Raw genomic sequence first — 19,014 nt, forward strand, 5'->3', positions numbered from 1 at the left:
CTGGCTTCATCGCTTCTGCTCTGTATCAAGCTAATAAACCTCCCTGAGTCTTGGCTTCCTCGTGTATAACACAGAAAGGATAACAGAATTCCCTGGGACGATGATTTAGGAGGGCTGACCCGGATGACGAGGCGAAAAGCGGGTGGTGGCACACCGTGCGCCCTGCGTAAATTTCGGGGTGCCCATTAGTCCCTTTTCCGGCAGAGTTGGACAGAGCGCCTGGCGGCGGGTGATTCAGTGGGTTAGGTGGATCAAATTAACCGGAAGATTTTCAACCCAGATTCACACTTCCTGTGGAGACAGGCCCCAAAAGAGCTGGTGAAGGTGTTTGTAAACAATAACAGGGCAATTCAAAGGTTGCCGCTGGCAGTGAAAACAGTAGGGGTTAGGGAAGAGACTAGAGCTGGAAGCGGCTTCTCTTCACCAGGGGCGGGGGTTAGGGTCCAAGCCAGGCAGGTATGGACATCATTGCAGTCACATTGCGCGCGCGCGCACAGACACGCACACACACACACACACACACACACTCCCCGAACCCCTCCGCCGCAGCAAAACCCAGAACCCCTCAGGGACACGCGATTGTCAGGCTTCGGGTGTCCCTGTCCGCGCACAGGGATGAAAGAGTGGGTGGAAGGCGGGGACGGGTTTGCGGGACGGTAATGGCCGAGGAGATGAATTCGTCCGCAGCAGCCCCGAAGGCAAAGCGTGGCGGTGGGGTGTGGAGGCGGGAGAGGTGTAAGGCGTCCTAGAGGGCTCTGGGCTGCCCGGGAAGGGAGCTCCGGGCCCAGCCCGCAGCGCCGCCTCCCCAGAGGAAGGCGGGGGCCGGGAGGAGGGAGCGGGAGGAGGCGGAGGGCGGAGGAGGGCGGCGCGCTGAGAGGTTATTTGTGGTTCGCTTTGATCCCGAGGGGGAACCTGAAACTCTCACATTCCTGGCATAGCAGCCGCCTCCGGCGCGGGCCGACCCTGGGGCTGCGCGCTGGGGCCCGAGCGGTCAGAGCGTCGGCGCCACCGCCGAGTACACACCTCCGCTGCCGAGCCGAGCCGAGCCGGGCCGGGCCGGGTCGTCGGGTCTGACTACGCCGAGCACCTGCGGGCCACAGCGGTAAGGAAGGCGGCTCGGGCGCTTCGGGGAGCGCGCGGGCCCGGGGAGACGCGTCCAGCCGGAGCCAGAGACCCGGTGCAGCCCGCCCTTTTCCGGGAGCGGGAGCCCGACGCACCGAGCGTCCCCTGGGTGAAGTGCGCCCTTTGGAGGAAGCCGCGGAGGCGGCCCTGAGCCGTTCCTCGCTGCCTGCCCCTCGCAGCGTGCCTGGGTCCGGGGCTGTCGCTGGCGCGCCGGTCCCTTGGGGCGGGGGCAGGGGGACAGCCTTTGGGGAGAGCGGGGTCCCCTCTTGTGGGTCGTGGGCCTGGGAGAGGGGCGCCGAACAGGGCAGGAGGCGCCGCTCAGAGTTCAAGTTGCAGGGCCCTGGGGTTGAACTGGTTGGGTGGGGATTACAGGTGTTTTTGCCCCCAACTAGTCCAAGAATTCCTCTTTGTCTTCCTTGGAAAATCCTCTCTGGAGCCGCGGAATGGCTCTCACTTAGAAAGAATGCAGCCGGCCGTCCAGCCCGGTGACGTCAGCGTTGGAGCATTTGGAAAACAAAGAGGGCTTGGGAGGCAGGGAGGGAGGCGGACCCGCAAAGCTTAAAGAACTCCGTGGGCTACCGGCTACCCTCGCCTGCTCGCTCTAAGCGCCCCGGCGGCCTCCGGGTGTTCGTGGTCGGCTTGGAGTCCGGGTAGGGCTGGATCCTGGCTGGGTTGCAGTCTGACTTTGAGACTTTCGCTTGGGTTCTTTAGGCCAGCGAGAGCCGGAGTTGTGTGCTTACTTAGGGAAGGAGGTGGGGTGTTCAGGGAGTTGGGTGCGCTGGTGCACCATAGGTGCATGGCTGGGGTCGTGGTCCCAGATTTAACTACGGCTCAGCTGAAAGAATGTGCATCCGAGGGGTCTGACGGGGACAGACTCGGCTGAGAGGCGGGGGAGGTGTTCCCCGCTCCCAGGCACATTGCTGCGGGGAGGAGACTAGGAATCTGTCCAGGAAACTCTGCATTCGGTACACCCCACCCCCCTCTTCGTTCTCAGCGGGAGTCAGCCCAAACTGAATTTTTTTTTAATTTTTATTTTTTTTAGAAAATGCCCCGTGGATGAAACTCTAGGGTGAATTGATTCTGGTTTGTTTTGCCTCTGGCAACTCTGGAGTCTTGGATCTCCACACCTACTGTGTGTAGGGAGAGGGGGAAGCGTGATTGAGTGCCGGGAAGGATGGGGACGGAGATGCCTTCCAGACTCCACTCCCTCTCCTCCTTTCTGGGCCGCCAGGAGGAAGGAGTGCCAGCCTCCCAAATCCAAAATGCAGTGGGGCCCTGGGGCTACTTTTGAGGCAGGGGAGGGGCCATGTTCTTCCCACTCCCCTGGCCCCATAAGTAAGGACCTATGGAGATGTGGGTTTTGTTTGGTTTTCCCCAAATCTCCTTTGGAGGTTTGTGTTGGAGGAGGCTGTGGGAAGGAAGCCCAGTGAGGCGGGCAGTTTTCCAGGACCTGAGCCACTGAGAGCCCAAGCTCAGAAGAGAATCCCTTCCTCAGGACACATGCCCTGCGCTGCAGGCTCCCAGCCCCAGCAACCAGGAGCCTCTCCCTTGCTCCCTTACTCCTCCAGTTGGCTCAGATGGGTGTTAGTGATGTCAAGATGCCCAGTGCCCACCCCCACAATGTGGCAGAGGACCATCCAGGTCTTTTTCTAAGTAGCAGGTGTGTGTGTGTGTGTGTGTGTGTGTGTGTGTACGTGTGTACACGTCGGTCGGAAGGTCAAAAATCAAAGACACAGTGCCATCCTTTGTCTTTCTGAGTGCACCCAGGCATTTGTTGTCCGCACACAGACTGTGTGACTGGCCCATAAACCTTGATGCGTGGCCTCTTTTTGCCTCATTTCACAAAACCATGGTCCTGTGGTAGCTAGCCTGTCTTCTCTCATCCCTTATTCACCAAACCAGATGACTTTTCTCCCTTCTTCCCGTTCACCTTGCAGAGTGACTGCCAAGGTCATGCCATGACAGGGAGGGCACAGCGTGGGAAAGGGGGTAAAGGGTGATGAGTTAACTGTGCCAAGGCTAGGGCTCAGGAGTGCTACATTCTAGAGGGACGTAGGGGCTGTTTGCCCAGGGCTTCTACTAGGCTGGACTGATTATTCACCAAGTGCCAAGAAGCTGGGACCCTCTCTAACCCTGGACTGGCGTGCTTAGTGGTTATAGCTGATCTGCCCCTACGCTGAGGTCTCTCATCAGCCTTTTCATTGGGAAGCTGACTGCAGGAGGCTGTGGTTCCTGGGTGATAGATTGCCTTCGAAGTTACTGAGGTCTTTCTTTGGGCCTAGTAAGTCTCCGCGATTAGGACTGTAATGGCAGTCCTCTGCCAAGGATTTACAGTCCACCAGGAGCTTGGCAGCCCTTGGCTTATTTAATTTTCAACTCCACCAGGCAAGCATTACTCTTTCATTTTTCCAATGGAGAAACTGAGTCTCGCAGGTTAGGTCACTTGCCTTCATCAGTAGGTGGCAGCATTGGCAGCTGAGCCCAGGCTTGGGTGACCCTCCACAGCCTTGCTCTTTCCTGCGTGCTGCCCCTCATTGCTCTTCTTTCTCTCCTCCCAGGTGCCCTGGGGCGAGGTGCCACGAGCCGCCAGCGGGTGTGTGGCAGCCAAGGAAGCATGAGGACGCTGGAAGACTCCTCCGGGACAGTCCTACACCGCCTCATCCAGGAGCAACTGCGCTATGGCAACCTGACGGAGACACGCACGCTGCTGGCCATCCAACAGCAGGCCCTGCGGGGTGGGGCCGGGGCCGGGGGCACGGGTAGCCCCCAAGTCTCCGCGGAGGTCTTGGCACCCGAGGACGCTCAGGTGCTGCAGCAAGCCACCAGGCAGGAGCCCCAGGGCCAGGAGCACCAGGGCGGTGAGACCCACCTGGCAGAGAACACCCTCTATCGGCTGTGCCCGCAGCCCAGCAAGGGTGAGGAGCTGCCCACCTATGAAGAGGCCAAAGCCCACTCCCAGTACTATGCGGCCCAGCAGGCAGGTTCCCGGCCACATGTGGGGGACCGGGATCCCCGAGGGGCCCCAGGAGCCCATCGGAGTCAGGACGAGGCCCTGCGGGAGCTGCGCCACGGGCATGTGCGCTCCCTGAGTGAGCGGCTCCTTCAGCTGTCCCTGGAGAGGAACGGTGCCCGGGCCCCCAGCCACATGAGCTCCTCCCACAGCTTCCCGCAGCTGGCCCGCAGTCAGCAGGGCCCTGCGTCCAGGCCCCTCCCAGCCGAGGGCCCAGAGCCCCGTGGACCTCCACCTCAGTACCCCCATGTTATGCTAGCTCATGAGACTGCCACTGCTGTCACCGACCCACGGTACCGCACCCGCGGAAGCCCACACTTCCAGCATGCTGAAGTCAGGTAACTGCTCACCCTGATCTTTCAAGCTCTTGACTTTCTTCCAGACGATACCTTGTGCCAGGGTTGGCAAGCCCCAGAGGAAGGCCACCAGTACCCCTCTCCTTCCCAAGGAGGGGCTGATTCCTGGAAGAGAGAGTAGGACAGCCCAGATCACAGGAGAACTTAGTGGTGTCTTTTGCTTTAATTTGGAGATGGATACCATTGTGTGATTAGCTATCAAGTAACTAGAGTTTCCAGGGGGTACCAGTTACAGCAGCAGGGTAAAGGTTAGGTTTTTGAAAGAACTTGCTCAAGACAAGGGCTCGGAATCATTGCCAAACCGTTTCCAAGCTAAGTGGGAAAAAGGTGAGACCTCCTTCCCCGGAGATGTTTAAGACCAAGTGGACAGTCTGCTTTCTGTGATTAGTGGGAAGCACTCCTTACTGGAGGCAGGAAGGGCCAGATGGCCTCCTTAGAGACCTTCCCCTATCCTACACCCAGGCAGGAGCTGACCACTTGCTACTCTGCATTTCCTTTCCTGTTTCCCTATGTGCCCCAGGTGGCTGGAGCCCCTTGAGGCAGAGAACTTGAGGTCCAGACAAGCCCCTTTCTGGGACACTGGGAAAAGGCTGCTGGGGAATGCAGAGTTTGATTCTGAGTGTGAAGGGAAGCCATTAGAGGATGCGATTTGGCTTCCCTCTTTCAAAAGGTCCCTGGGGCTACAGGTAGAGAGAATGGATTTGGAGGGGCAAGAATGGAAGCAAGAGACCAGGAGGAGGCAGAAAGCCCAGACAGTTTGCAGAAATAATGGTTCCTAGGAACGCGGCTCTGCCCCAGGATTCTCTGTTGGCCCAGCACCTTCTGAGAAGCAGACACACACTTCTCCATTCACACACTGCATTTCCCCGCGTGCTGGTCTAGGAAACCCCACCAGAGGGGCCAGAGGATTTGCAGCCTCTTTTCTTGTGGAAGGCTCAGGGATGAATTCTGGTTCTCATCATGCTTGCTGAGTCTTCATTTAGTCACCCACTTTCCCACCATTTGGCCTTTTCCTGGGATAGATGCCTTTCCTTGCTCTCGAGAAATGAGTGATGCCATGGTGTTGGTATGGAGGAGTAGAGGATGGAGCCTTGTGGGTTTTCTCCAACCTCCACCTCTCGTGCCCAGCCCCCCCAAACCCCCGCCACCTTAGCTCCTTTCTCAGAGCTTGGTCAGGGAGAGTTTCGGAAGCTGAGTCGTGGGTTTCTTCTTCTGGAACAGCATTACTGAATCCTGTCAGGAAAAGATAATATCGTGGAAAGGAAGTAGACCACAGGAGAACAAAAAAGGGAGGGGGGGCAGAATAGGGGAAGGGAGAGCAAGTGTGAAGGGAAAGGAGACTCTATTCTTTCTCAGAGCTAAGTCATCCACAAAGAATGCCAGTTGTGTCTGCCTGGCCCAGTGCAGGGGGTAGAAAGCAACCCCAAGAACGCCACATTTAGCAGTGCAAGGAGAGTTTGCACATTCCTGTGGGGACCCTCTGTTCAGCTCTCGCTGGAAGCTCTACCTCAAGCAGGGAGAGAAATAGATCTGTCTAGCCTCTCCTTTCAGCTGATCACATAAGGACTGTTCATTGGGAACCTGGGGCAGGGACTTTTCCTCTAGCCTAGGATCCTCAGGGGAGCAGGGGAAGGGAGGTAATGGCGGAGGAGGGCATGAGCACTGAGGTGATGGATCCACGAGTGGCATCCAACTCTCACGGAGCGTCTGGGACTTGGAAAATTCCTGGTGTGATGGAGGCAGTCTGTTCTTTTACACTTGGAGTTCCAAGGCCCCAGAAAGGCCCTGTGACCAGGCTTCACCCCATGCCGCTTGCTCTTTGCTCCTTCCCTTAATGGGGCTCTGAGAGTGACATTAAAGCATTGTTAGAGGCCAGTGGAACATCTTCTTTAAACTCGGGCTATCACGGTGGTCCAGAGGTCGCCCTTATGCCTAAGAAAACCAGTGTGTGGGTCACATTTACTCTTTAAACAGACAAGACGCTGCAGTTACCTCTGGGAGAGATAGAGGCTAGGCCGCCATGGTGGGAGCATGTGCTGTAGGCCCAGGATCCTGCCAGGCTTTGTGTAGGCCTGGCTAGCCCCTTGAGGCTGGGAATGCTAACCCTCGTGAGGAGCAGAGGCACGCCAGCACCCCAGAGACTTGAATGCCGATTTTGTAGACTACTTCCCCAGACATCCATCTCACCACTCTGCTCTTAGCCACAGTATTCAAAAAATGTTTCTGCAATGGGTGATGGGACCTGAAATAGGGAGAAAAACGTGGTTGTGCCGAACTGGCACATGTTGGTGTGAGAGGCTTAGAACAGACAGACACAGGGGTAGCTGCTGGGGTCCAGCCATCAAGCGGCCCAGGGGCCTGGGAGGCTGTGTGCTCAGTCACGATCAATGTGGCCTCCAGACCCAAAAAGAACCTTCTGTGAATTAGAAGGCCAAGTGCGCAATGCTTAAGATGCCTTATTTATCTGCTGGTTGCTCATAAGGTCCCAGCCAACAGTGATGCTAGGTGTGACACAGCATCCTGATGTTAACCCCTGTTAGACTCCCTTGATGGTCTAGGGTAGACACCGTGGGGAAAAAGCCTTCCCCGCTGGTCACTGCCTGATGTCGTGTGGAGCCTCTCCCGTATGCCAGGAGGGCTGGGCCTACTCAGGGCCACTTGAGGGGGAGCCACAGGGGTCTGTGCCATCTCTGAACACCGTCTTTTCTGCTTCCCAGGATCCTGCAGGCCCAGGTGCCCCCCGTGTTCCTCCAGCAGCAACAGCAGTACCAGTACTTACAGCAACCCCAGGAGCCCCCCCTGCCCCCACACCCAGCTGCTCTCAGCCACGGCCCCCTAGGCTCCCTCGGTCCACCCGAGATGGAGGGGCCAGCAAGTACCCAGGCCCCCTCTGCCACCTCGGGCAGCGCCCACCTGGCCCAGCTGGAGACCTTGCTGAGGGACAATGCCAGGCTGCAGAGGGACAATGAGAGGCTGCAGAGGGAGCTGGAGAGCTCAGCAGAGAAGGCTGGCCGCATTGAGAAGGTAGGCCCCACTGGAACCTCAGAAGAGAGGGACATGGTCAGGGGCAGGGGAGCTGCTGCCCACCCCTTCATCCTTCCCATGCCCTCCCTCACTGACTCTAGACAGCTGGGGAGCAACCTCGAGGCCAGCAGAGCAGCCCTGGAGTGTGAGCAGTTGCTGCCCAGCAGTGATAAAAAGAGCCCATTCACCAGCTCCCTGCACGCCCTTCCCCTGCACACACCCCCTCCTGCGGACACCTCCCACAGAGAGCCCTTTGTGTCCCCCACACAACAGCAAGTCTGTTCTAGGCCAGCTCTGGCCCCAGAGAAAGCCCCTCCTCTTGGAAAAAAACGAGCTACTTATTGGAATCCCAGCCGAGCTTGGAGCAGGGCTTGGAGCACGTGCGGAACCTGCCAGCAGCCAAGTGGGAGGGGCCGCTGGGGCCAGGCTGGCCCTCTGCAGCGGAGGGTGATGGCCACAGGAAGAAATACTCTGGCCACAGGCAACTGAGGCTGGGGGCTAGTGCCCCCTTCTTTCATGAAGGTTTACCTGCTGTGCATTCAGCTTTGACAGGTGGCCTCTGGCCTCCTGTGGTGTCCCAGCTAGCTCAAAACTCCCAGAACACGGCTGGAGTCTTTCTGTGCCCAGTCCTATCCCACGGGGCTCAGACTCTCAGTAGAAACTGACCAAAAGTAAAATACTTCCTTCTGGACCATTGAGCGCAGGGAAGCTGTGTTGGGTCAGTCCAAGGCAGCTTCTTCCAGAGAACCTGGCCCTGGGTTCACTCAGCATTGGCACAATTGCGGGGACCCTTGCTTCCTGGTTCTAGTATTGGGTTTGGGCTTCTGAACATCTCACTGTAGCCCCCTAGATTTTTTTTTTTTTGCCGTCGCCTTTTATCTTCTTCTCACTCACCCTTTATGATGGCGTAGCAGAGCAGCCTGGGCCTGTGGAGGGGACCCTGAGGCCACACACTGTCTGGGATCTGTCCCCTTCCTTCAGCTCTCCTGTCTGCCTCTTGCAGCTGGAAGGTGAAATCCAGCGGCTCTCCGAGGCCCACGAGAGCCTGACGAGAGCCTCTTCTAAGCGGGAGGCCCTGGAGAAGACCATGCGGAACAAAATGGACAGTGAAATGAGGAGGCTGCAGGACTTCAACAGGGATCTTAGAGGTGAGAGAGAGCACCCAGGGTGAGGGGCTGGCGAGCATCTGTGGAGGCCCTGATTGCTCTGGTCTAGGGAGGAATGGAGAATCTCTGCCTTCTGCAAAAATAAGTGTAAACTGGCTCACAGGGGGCCAGCTTGGAACTCCTGGGAGCCACCTTGACAGGGGGGTGCTTATGTCTGTTCTGTGCCTTGGAGCCTCTCGCGGAACCCTCACTGATGTGCCCAGAGTCTCCCTCCTTGCTTGGCTCAGAGCGCACCCAGGGGTTCCCTATCAGCCCGTCCCTGGTTTGGAGGGTGCAGCCCCACACCCAGGACGCCAGGGGACACCGGGGCAGGCAGCTTCACCTGATACTCCCAACATCTTTCCTTAAAACATTTTTTCCTTCATTTGAAACAGAGAGATTGGAATCTGCAAATCGCCGTCTAGCAACCAAGACCCAGGAGGCCCAGGCAGGAAGTCAGGACATGGTGGCCAAGCTGCTTGCTCAGAGTGAGTGGGGGTCCCGCTTAGAGGCCCGCACAGATAAGTGCGTGGGGAGACTGTGGCAGTGACTGTGGACACAGAGGACTGGCCCTCCCACCTGGCAAAGCAGTGCTTCGAACACAGGATTCCAGAATGCCCACTATGTACCCGGCACTGCGGTGTCTCAGCTGGGAGTGGTGGCTTCCAAAGATAAGACGATGTTCTGTATTTATTGGAGAGATGAGTGGCTAGCAGAGGGACACTGGGGTGCAGTGATTTGCTGAACTGTGCTGCTGTGTCGGTACAGTATCCTTCAGAACTAGAGGTGCAGTGGGCAATGGGGGAGGCCAGATAGCCCTGGAGGCAAGTGGGAGCAGAGAGAAGGAATGTTGAGTTCCCCAGGGAGTTCTAGGCGAGGGAAGGTTAGGGGTGCCCAGCTGGAATGTGAGAAGCTGGGGAGGATGGTGCAACTCGGCCATAACAAGGTGGCCAGGTGAGGGTCCCTGCAGACAACCCACAGTGGGTTCCTGGAGCTTAACCAGGCTGAGGAAGGGGTTTAGGAAGCCCCTCTAACAGGGGTGGTGGAAGGCTTCTGGAAGAGAATGGATGAATTCAGTATTGACTGGTCTGTTCAGTCAGTCACTTGGTCATTAGCAGAACCATGCTAAGCCCCTCTCAGGAACTGGGCAGAGGGTGGGAGCAGGTACTGGATGGCACCAGGCTGGGGTGGGGGGGGGCGGTCAAGCGAGAGGGGCTGAGCTTGAGAAGGAAGCAGGGTCTTCTAACCACAGATGTAAGGTAACAAAGGTGCCCCTGGCCTGGAGACTAGTGAGTGGGAAGTCCCCACTGGCCTGAGAGAGGCTTTGTGGGGATGGCAGGGGCAGAGACCTGCCCACAGGGGAAGAGGCAGTGGGATGGCTCAGGGGGAGGTACGTAGAGTGGGACTAAAGGAAGCTTGGCAGCAGGAAGAAGCACTACCAGTCAGAAGAGACAGAGGCAGTAAGTTCCTACTGTGCTGTAATGGTGTTCGGGCTTTTGCAGAGAAATGGAATGGGGGTGGCTGGTGTCCTGGTGAGGGTGGCTTTGAGAAAGCCTACTGTATGTGAGGGGTCTGGATAGAATGGGGCGTTCAGAAGTCAGGGAGCAGCTTGAGGACTGAACTCTGGCTGACAGCACCTCCTTCTTTTGCATGGAGGGCTCAGAGCCCCAGATAGGGCTGCCCAGGACAGCAAGTGGGGGGACACGACCCTGAAGGGATTAGGGGTGGGGTGGAGCAGGAGGTAGGCTAGGCCATACTGAGCTGAGCAAGGTGGCAATGACTTTGGGTGCCTGGGAGGGAGGTGATGGTGGGGAAGGACAGGGAGGGGGCAGCCCTTGGTGTAGCCCTTGGGAGTCTGGGGGTATGGGTTACTAGCAGGAGGCAGAATGGGGGCCTCCTGGAGGAGAGGGTAGGCTTTGGGGTCTCACACTGCCGCAGAAAGGAAGTCGCTAGACAGATTTCTGGGAGCCAGCAGAGAGGCAAAGTGCGGGAGGCCGGCCTGGAGGCGTTTCCGCTCCCTGGGGAGCAAGCGCCAGGCTGTTCTTGGCTCCTCGCTGGAGCCATTAATCTCGCAGCCGCGGGTGACCTGGATGCCTGGCATTCCTGAGCCGCTGGGCTGTTCCGCTCTGGGCCTGCCCCCCACCCCTGCCGCTCCCTCCCCTGCCTAGAGCCACTGGGACAAAGGGACATGGTGAGAGCTGGTGGGCCCCAGCCAGTGGCTTTCTCCAGGGCAGAAGGCGAATCCCCCTTCTGCCTGCCCTTGGCCCGGTCCCATCTCCCAACTTGTCTCCCCCTCCCCATCTCCCAACTTGTCCCCACCCGCCCCCCCCGCCCCTGCATAGGAGCTCTCCTCCCCAACAGATAAGAGAAGCCTGTGGTTCCATCCTGGTGGCTGGGGATGGCCCCTGCCAGGGCCTTAGAGGTTGTGCAAGGCAGCAGGAAGCTGCGGGTCCCCCCACCCCTCGCCAAGGACTAAGGAAAGTGAAGCAGCTCTTCCTTGTTCCTTAATACGCATGGAGAAAACCTAAAACTCCCAGGGAAAATGTCTCTGGTTGACCTCACCATTTTTCTGGGGTCAGTCAGCAGTAGTAGGAAAGTGTGATCACTGTCACCAATGTCACCTACTTTTGGTACAGACCCCCACACACACCCCACCCCCGCTTTGACTGCTCTGGTCTGGCCCTCCCCTCTCTGGGGATCTGGCCTTGAGTTCTGAGGCCGAGCTCTCTTAGCTCTGTCCACCTTGAGCATTTTCTTCTCACCTGAGCCTCAGGTTCTGGGGCTGGAATATGGGGCAGTCGTGGTAAAGACTGGGAGGAGAGGCTGCTTCCTGTAAGCCCTGTGGGCTGTGGGCCCTTGGAGCACATACAGGAAGGGATCATAGCTTCTAGGCCCAAATCCGCAATGTACTCTCTGCCGGCCTCTCCACCACGTTCCTTAGATGCTAACTCAGCCCACTGTGGATGCCTCCGCTTCAGTATTCCTGAGCTTCCTCATCTTTTCCCTCCACACCAAGTAGTAAGGCCAGCCTGGACCCACCAGCCTTGAAAAATTCCACATTGAGCCAGAGCTGGCCTAGGTTGCCTGTGTCCTCCTCCTCCAGTCCTAGGGCCCTAAGTAAGTGAATCTTCCCTTGGCCTGCCCAGGTCCCAAGCCTTCACTCTTCTATTCCAGAACCTGTCCCCTGTGGTAGGTACTTCACTACATGTGGCCCAAAGACTAAAATTAAATAAAATGGGATAAAATTAAAAATTCCATTCCTTCCTCCCACTAGCCATATTGTAAGTGCTCGCTCAGTAGCCACGAGAGCCTGTGGCTACGGCACTGTTGGCACAGGGTGGAACAATTTGATTACAGCAGAAAATCCTACTGTACTGTGATAGAGCACACTCTAGAGACAGGGCCTCGGAGTTCATCAGGCAGGCCCTACAGCCCATCCATCCCCTTCTATCCTCCAACAAGACAAGCAGCCGACACCCTCTTTGGGAGCGGGGCCGGGGGGGGGGCTGGACTGTCAGAGGGCAGGCAGGTGGGAGGTCAGTTTAGACCTAGAGCATCAGCTGGAGGACTTCATGGTCTGGCTTGGGCCTTGGTTGGCCCCACAGTGTGAAGTGGGTCCCTGAGCAGAATTATCCCAGCAAGCCAAAAAAAAAAAAAATCCCTATTTAAAAGTTGGGCTAGCTAGGAGCTTAGACGCAAATCTTCAGACCATAGTCATTTTGATTGTGCCACGAAGTTTGCATTCATTATGAGCCAGTCTGCCGACATCTCAGTGGTCCCCCAAACCAAGGAGGGAAATGTAGCCTTATTCTGGGGGTCTCTGGGTCCACGGAATGAGTCCTGGAGCCCGCTATGAGAGGCCTCTGGGCCTGGGGGCCTTCCGCCACAGCCAGAAGCAGCCTGGTCCTTGGGAGGCCAGGCTGACTTGGGACCCCACTTTAGCAGCACCAGTCCTGTGTTTTTTCCCCTGTATGTTGCGGGTCACGTATTCTACCTTGAGGGGCTGTAGTTGAAGGCTTCAGGGGAATGAGATATGTAAGCGCCTGGCCCATGGTGTGGCTGGCGGTTCCTCTCTTCCCTGTTCTTTCTCTCGTGTGAAGGATGGTCCTGTCACAGTCCACCTGCACCTTCTCTCATCTGTGGGTTCCTATCACAGTTCCTATCTGGCCAGTCTCTAGTGTCTTCCTGAGGCCCAAGGAACAGGGTGAATGTGTTTTGGAAATGGTGACACGAGGTGCAGGTGGACAGTGTTTGAGGCTGTGTAGGTCCCAGCAGAGGCAGCGTAGCCCAGTTACTACCGCAAACGCCGGTACCTGTTCCTCCTCCATAAAATGGCAATGGTAACAATAGCGCCTAACTCCCAGGGTTGCGGAGAGGCCAGGACGCAGACGCATCCATGGAGCCATCCGTGCAGAGCCCGGCATGTGGTGGGCGCCCCGTGGGACCAGGTGGGGTGGTTGCCATCCCTGACCAAGCGCCCCTGCCTCCCCACTGCAGGCTACGAGCAGCAGCAGGAGCAGGAGAAGCTGGAGCGGGAGACGGCCCTGCTGCGCGGCGCCATCGAGGACCAGAGGAGGCGCGCGGAGCTGCTGGAGCAGGCTCTGAGCAACGCGCAGGGCCGGGCGGCGCGCGCGGAGGAGGAGCTGCGCAAGAAGCAGGCCTACGTGGAGAAGGTGGAGCGGCTGCAGCAGGCCCTGGGGCAGCTGCAGGCGGCCTGTGAGAAGCGGGAGCTGCTGGAGCTGCGTCTGCGGACGCGTCTGGAGCAGGAGCTCAAGGCCCTACGTGCCCAGCAGGTGAGCTCCGAGACCCAAGGTGGCGAGACCGAGGAGGTGGCGTGGGGAGGGCGGCATCTGGGGAGCTCCTGCTGAGATCCGGGTGGAGGCGCCCCTGGAAAGCAGGGGGCATCTGTAATCCAGCCTCGCCCCAGCTCCTCCCAGCCACCAGCCTTAGAAGAGGCTTTGCCTCTTGGCCGGGTGCCAGCCGTGGGCTCTCAGGACCTGGGCCTGGGTCCTTGGCAGCAGCAGGGGTTGACATCCTTGGTCTCTGGAGAGAGAGTCCAGGAGCCTCCCTGTGGAAGACTAGACAGCTCTCAGGCGTCTCCCCAACTGGAGAGGGCAGGTGGTAACCCAGATCCTGAGTCTTCATCCTCGCTCTGGGCTGTGTTAGTAATGCTAGTGTTTATAAGCCAGATGGAGTTCTGTCTCCACTCCCCACTTGACCCTTCCCACGGGACTAGAATGACTACAGGCCCTGGAGTGACCACAGGCCCTGGACTGCCCAGGTGGGCCCTGGTCTGCACCAGTTGTCACGGTGTGATTATTGAGAGCACCCCTATCCCCATGTGGAGGATACTTTCTCGGGTCCCCTGTGCAGAGGCAGGCCTGATCTTTCCTACGCCCTCAGCCACGCGGGTGTCGGGAGGCATAGCACCTGCTTCCTCTTTGGTAGCAGCAGGGCACAGGATGGGGTGGGGGGGCGGGTGAGCTGGGAAGGGCAGAGGAAGCCCCTGTGCCTAAGGGAGGGTGCGGGGGTGAGGACCCGGGGCTGCTGCATCCCAGTCTCCGCCCTTGAACACAGTGCTCCCTTCTCCACAGAGACAGGCAGGCCCCCCCACTGGTGCCAGTGGCAGTGGTGGGTCCCCAGAGCTCAGTGCCCTGCGGCTGTCAGAACAACTGCGAGAGAAGGAGGAGCAAGTCCTGGCGCTCGAGGCCGATATGACCAAGTGGGAGCAGAAGTATCTGGAGGAGCGTGCCATGAGGCAGTTTGCCATGGATGCAGCCGCCACGGCTGCCGCACAACGTGACACCACTCTCATCCGACACTCCCCCCAGCCTTCACCCAGCAGCAGCTTCAACGAGGGCCTGCTCACCGGGGGCCACAGGCATCAGGAGATGGAAAGCAGGTTGGGCCAGGCCCCCTGAAGGGTCCGGGTGGCACTGTCCAGTCCCTGCCGAGCCCCTAGCTCCTGATAAACACCCCTCTCCCCATGAGGCTCAGCAGTCCCTCCTCCCTCTGGGCCGGTTCCCATGGGTCTGGCACACCAGGCATCACGCACGTGTTCTTTCTCAGAGATACCAGCCGACTCCTTGGTCTGCCCAGGGGACCGTGGCTGTGCAGGTGTTGGATGCTTATCTAACGCTCTGGCCTCTCTCTGCTCTTCCCACCCCCAGTTAGTCGGGAGAGCAAGACTTTCTAGTGGAGCCCACACCATGAGCCACCCCAGAAGGAAGGTGGACTAGGGCCCTGGCTTCGGATAGCTAGTATTTTCTCTTCAGAAACAACCTCAGAGGCCCCACAAGATTTCTGTTTGACATATGTCCGACTCATAAGGCCAAGCACGACAGCTAAGCCCATTAGATGGTCATCAGCTCTGGGGCATTGCCCCACAGGGCAAGGGTCGTGCCCTTTCTGTCATCTGAAGAATCCAACCCACCCCTTGACCTGCCTTTGCTGGTGCCTGGTGCCTGGTGCCCTGGTAGTTTTCAGGGCTTCGTATTCCAAAACTGTGATGACCTTTCTGAAGGCTGTCTCCGGCTTTCATGAGGTGGGGAGGGTGGAGGCTGTTGGATCGGCGGGTCTGACCATGTGAGTGTGGTCTCTCTCCCCTCAGATTGAAGGTGCTCCATGCCCAGATCCTGGAGAAGGATGCAGTGATCAAGGTCCTTCAGCAGCGTTCCAGGAAAGACCCAGGCAAGACCATGCAGGGCTCCCTGAGGCCCGCCAAGTCTGTGCCATCTGTCTTCGTGGCTGCCGCAGCAGGGACCCAGAGCTGGCAAGGTCTGTCCTCTAGTGAGCGTCAAGTGGATGCCCCTGCCCGGCTGGCTACAGGTGAGAGGAGGCTGGTGGGAGGCATAGGTAGAGGGCTAGGTTGCTGTCAGGCCTTTGCTCCCAGAACTGAGGCTCAGACAGGGCTTCCCGATCCTTGAACCCAAGGGAGCCAGCTTCCATACTGGCTCTGGTGATCCGCCAGCCCACAGCTGTCCTGCTGGTGTGAGGGGGCATGTGCTAGCCCCCACCCCTGTAAATTCCAGCACGTTGGACCCCAGCCACCCTCCATCTAAGCAGAAATAGAGCTTCCTGTGCAGAGGGACCTTGCAGGCAAGGTCCTCCGCTCCTCTCTCTGTGGATGCCACAGAAATTAAAGAGTCCCCGCTGGTTCTCAGATTTAACCTGCTAAGAACGCTTCTGCCACTGAAGAGCTTTGGAAACCAATCCGGCCTGATAGTTATTCCTATTGGGAAACAGGAGTACAGACCAAATCTTGATCGAAATTCTTGAAAATCAAGAGCAACCCGTACCACCACGCGCCCCCAGTGGGTACAGTTAACTTGAGGTGTCTGTCCTTCATGGGGCTACCACTAGTTTCATGAGGCACTAACTGTCAGCCTCCTACCTTTCCAGTGGACCGGGCCCCCGAGGAGGAGCCAGTGGCTACAGCTCCCCTCCCTGCTCATGCCAAACACGGGAGCAGAGACGGGAGCACCCAGACTGACAGTCCCCCAGACAGTGCCGCCACTTGCCTCGGACTGGATCCCGACAGCCTCCTGGGGTACAGCGGGGGCCAGAGGACAGCCTCACTGGGTAAGTCCCCCTTCCTGGGACCTCTGTGCCGCACAGGGCTATGGATGCACTGGGGCGTGAGCTGGAGCATGGGGCCCGTCATTCCCAGACCCCTTGGCTCCCTGCATGCCATGGGGAGCCGCACACAGTGCTGGGCAAGCGGGCTGTGTGGGCCTCTCCATGTGGACGTGAGGGCTGTTTGGATGCACGGATAGGAGGAACTGAAAAGCTCGACCACAGACAGATCCCGAGTTCAGAAAGAAAGCGGCCGTGCCGGAGGCCCTTCGTCTCCTCTCTCGTAGCCTTCCTTACATATTTCGTTTCCAATCTAAGCATCTAAGATCATGCAGCTTGGCAAGTGACCCGATGGCAATCTCAGGTTAGAAGAGTTAGTTGAAAAAAAGTCCAAGACTGAGATATCTGAGAAGATGCCTTTTAAATGTTTTCTTCCCTTTCACATTAGCCCTCGGGTGTGGGCCTGCGCCTCACCGTCCCAGAAAACCACAGGCGCGGAAAGAATGCTGCAGCCTCCCTCCTTCCCTCAGGGCTCCCCCTCCCTCTGAGCCTCCAACCAATTTAAAGTTATAAATAAATGTGTCCTCCACGTCAGACGCTGACAGTCTGGGTGGAGAGCTGGGGGGCGCAAAGCCTTGTGCTCGGTTGGTCAAGTGGGATGGGGTGGGGGTACCCGGGTTGCTGAGGAAAGCAACGTTGGTGAAGGGAGATCCTATCTTGAAAAAGTGCCAGGATTTAAAAGGACCATCTTGTGATGCTCACTGGCGTTTGCCTGTGCTCTTGTCTCTCTCCAGACTCTGTTGCTATATCCAGAGTCCAGGACTTGTCAGACATGGTGGAGATACTGATCTGAAGGAGGTAGTGCTTGGGGATTCCGAACCATTCCCCGTTTCGTCTGCCCTCTGCCGCTCTCAGCCATTCCAGCAGCCCCTCCCAACTGCTGCTACCCGGCTTTCCCCAAACCAGGCACTCATTCCCATTGACCGGCTGGTGCCCTGGCGCTTAAGAAGGGTGCTACAGGGATGAGGGGAGCCGTGAGAACACCTGCATGCAGAAGACCCTGCTTCTCAGCCCCACATCCCTCCTCCTGAGCCCACGCAGAATGAGGATTCCCAGGCTGACTGTTGGGGTAGAAACTGGAAACCCAGAAGGGATCTGAGCCCTCTCTGGACCCCCAGTTGGCACTCAGGCAGGAAGGGAGGCAATATATTGGTTTGGGAGACTGATTTCCCAAGATGGCTGCCCATGGATCCCAGGTGGGCTGGTTCAGTGCAGATTCGGCCATGCTGGTCTCCTGTGGCTAAATGTGGCCCCCGCCCACCTCATCTGTTCTCAGCTCCTCACTGCCTCCCTGAGATCACTGAGACTTGCATCTTCGGGGCACTGTGGAGGGTGTTAGTCCGAAGAAGCCACAGCCTCACCCCCTCAGCTGGAGTGGGCAGGGGCCATTTGAGTGGACTGAGATAAGCTGTGCAGTTTGTACATACCCCCCTTTCCTGTGAAACAGAAGATTGAAGCATGCCGCTTCGGATCTGTGTCCTCTCTGTTTGCCTGTCCCTACCGCCACGGTTCCTGTAACTGCTGACTAGCCTCTCAGCTCTCTCCCTTTCTCAAGTTCTTGGCCCGTGGATTTTGATACTGTTTGATCCACGTGACATTGGCTGTCTTCCTCCACCTTGAGCCTTGTTTAAATGCCCACGGGACCCCCATCATCAGCCTCTTGACATGGCTCCACAGCTCCTGTCCCTGGGACATTCTGTCGGTTTGGTTATGAACCCTGAGCCAGATGAAATGAGCCGCCACACACAGACATCTGGGGGGGCATCCCAGCACCAATTCTCTTGAAGGAAACTGGAGAAGTTGCTTTGTTCTCATCAGAGTCTTTGTTCCCACCTGGAGGGATTGGGAGAGGGAGCTATGCTGGTGAAAAACTGGTCAGTGAGCTACAAGATGTGACTCAACTCGTCCTCTGAATGGAGCCCCCAGCACAAAATGGCGCCCGTGAGGCTGGTTCCTCAAGCTACCGGTGAGCAGCGTCCTGAAGCAGGGCCAGTATTTCAGAATCAGAGCAAAGTGTCCACGTGACAGCCTGCCAGCCGCAGTGACTTTGACTTCAGGTCTTGGAGTCCCCCAGCTTAGCCCGAGGACCGATTGGTGGGGTTTAGTAGTTTGTCTCAACTGTTTCTAGTTCTCCTTGAATCTTTGTTTTTTCCCTTACTGTTTTTAGGTTCGGTATGTGTTTTTATTCCTATAATTCCTCAAGTTTCCTTTTTAAACATTTGCATTTGCTGGACAATTGCATATTTTTTTTAAAACCCTCTACCCTTCTTTAAAGCTGAAAAATACATTTGGTTCATGTGCATTGTTTACAAAGCAACAAGAAAAAGAAGAGGAAAAAATGGCAAAAAAATATTGTGAAAGAAAAAAAAAACAACTTAATATATTTTGGATTAATATTTGGTATTTCTTTTAAAGTATTTTTTGTGCTGTGAACGTTTTCTGCCAAAGACCATGACGTGTGTCTGTATGTTTAAGTTATCGTAAATATTTAAAATGTAAACATGGCTGTTTTGTTATGCCACCCTGTACCAGGACTGCTGCTGCATTCCACTGGGTATAACAGTATTTTAATAAAAAAAAAAAAATTAAAAGTGGTGTCTTTGCCCAAGTGAGAGACTACGTGGGGACAGAAGGAGGGAAAGGAAAGGGTTGGGGAGTGACGAGTCACCCGTGTCACAGTCCCTAAGCACTCTTGGCTCTGAACCGTACCCTCCCTCCCTCA

General features: G+C 57.1%; 1 protein-coding gene across 2 annotated transcripts; it reads left to right on the top strand.

The window, feature by feature from the left end:
• Positions 1 to 918: 918 nt before the first annotated feature.
• On the top strand, positions 919 to 17,515 carry AMOTL2 (angiomotin like 2). 2 transcript variants are annotated; one of them, XM_032869664.1, is made up of 10 exons: positions 919 to 1,102; positions 3,681 to 4,470; positions 7,206 to 7,512; positions 8,516 to 8,660; positions 9,053 to 9,145; positions 13,155 to 13,450; positions 14,252 to 14,559; positions 15,268 to 15,485; positions 16,059 to 16,238; positions 17,027 to 17,515. In XM_032869664.1, the coding sequence occupies exons 2-10, from the start codon at positions 3,737 to 3,739 to the stop codon at positions 17,083 to 17,085; spliced, it is 2,340 nt and encodes a 779-aa protein (XP_032725555.1). In that variant the 5' UTR covers positions 919 to 1,102; positions 3,681 to 3,736; the 3' UTR covers positions 17,086 to 17,515. The 2 variants fall into 2 exon arrangements, with proteins under 2 accessions (XP_032725555.1, XP_032725554.1); XM_032869663.1 differs by lacking the exon at positions 919 to 1,102 and having other exon boundaries at positions 3,704 to 4,470; positions 16,062 to 16,238.
• The last annotated feature ends 1,499 nt before the right edge of the window (positions 17,516 to 19,014 follow it).

This window comes from Lontra canadensis, unplaced genomic scaffold, assembly GCF_010015895.1.
Source record: "Lontra canadensis isolate GAN:19392208 unplaced genomic scaffold, GSC_riverotter_1.0 scaffold38, whole genome shotgun sequence".
Classification (NCBI taxonomy): domain Eukaryota; kingdom Metazoa; phylum Chordata; class Mammalia; order Carnivora; family Mustelidae; genus Lontra; species Lontra canadensis.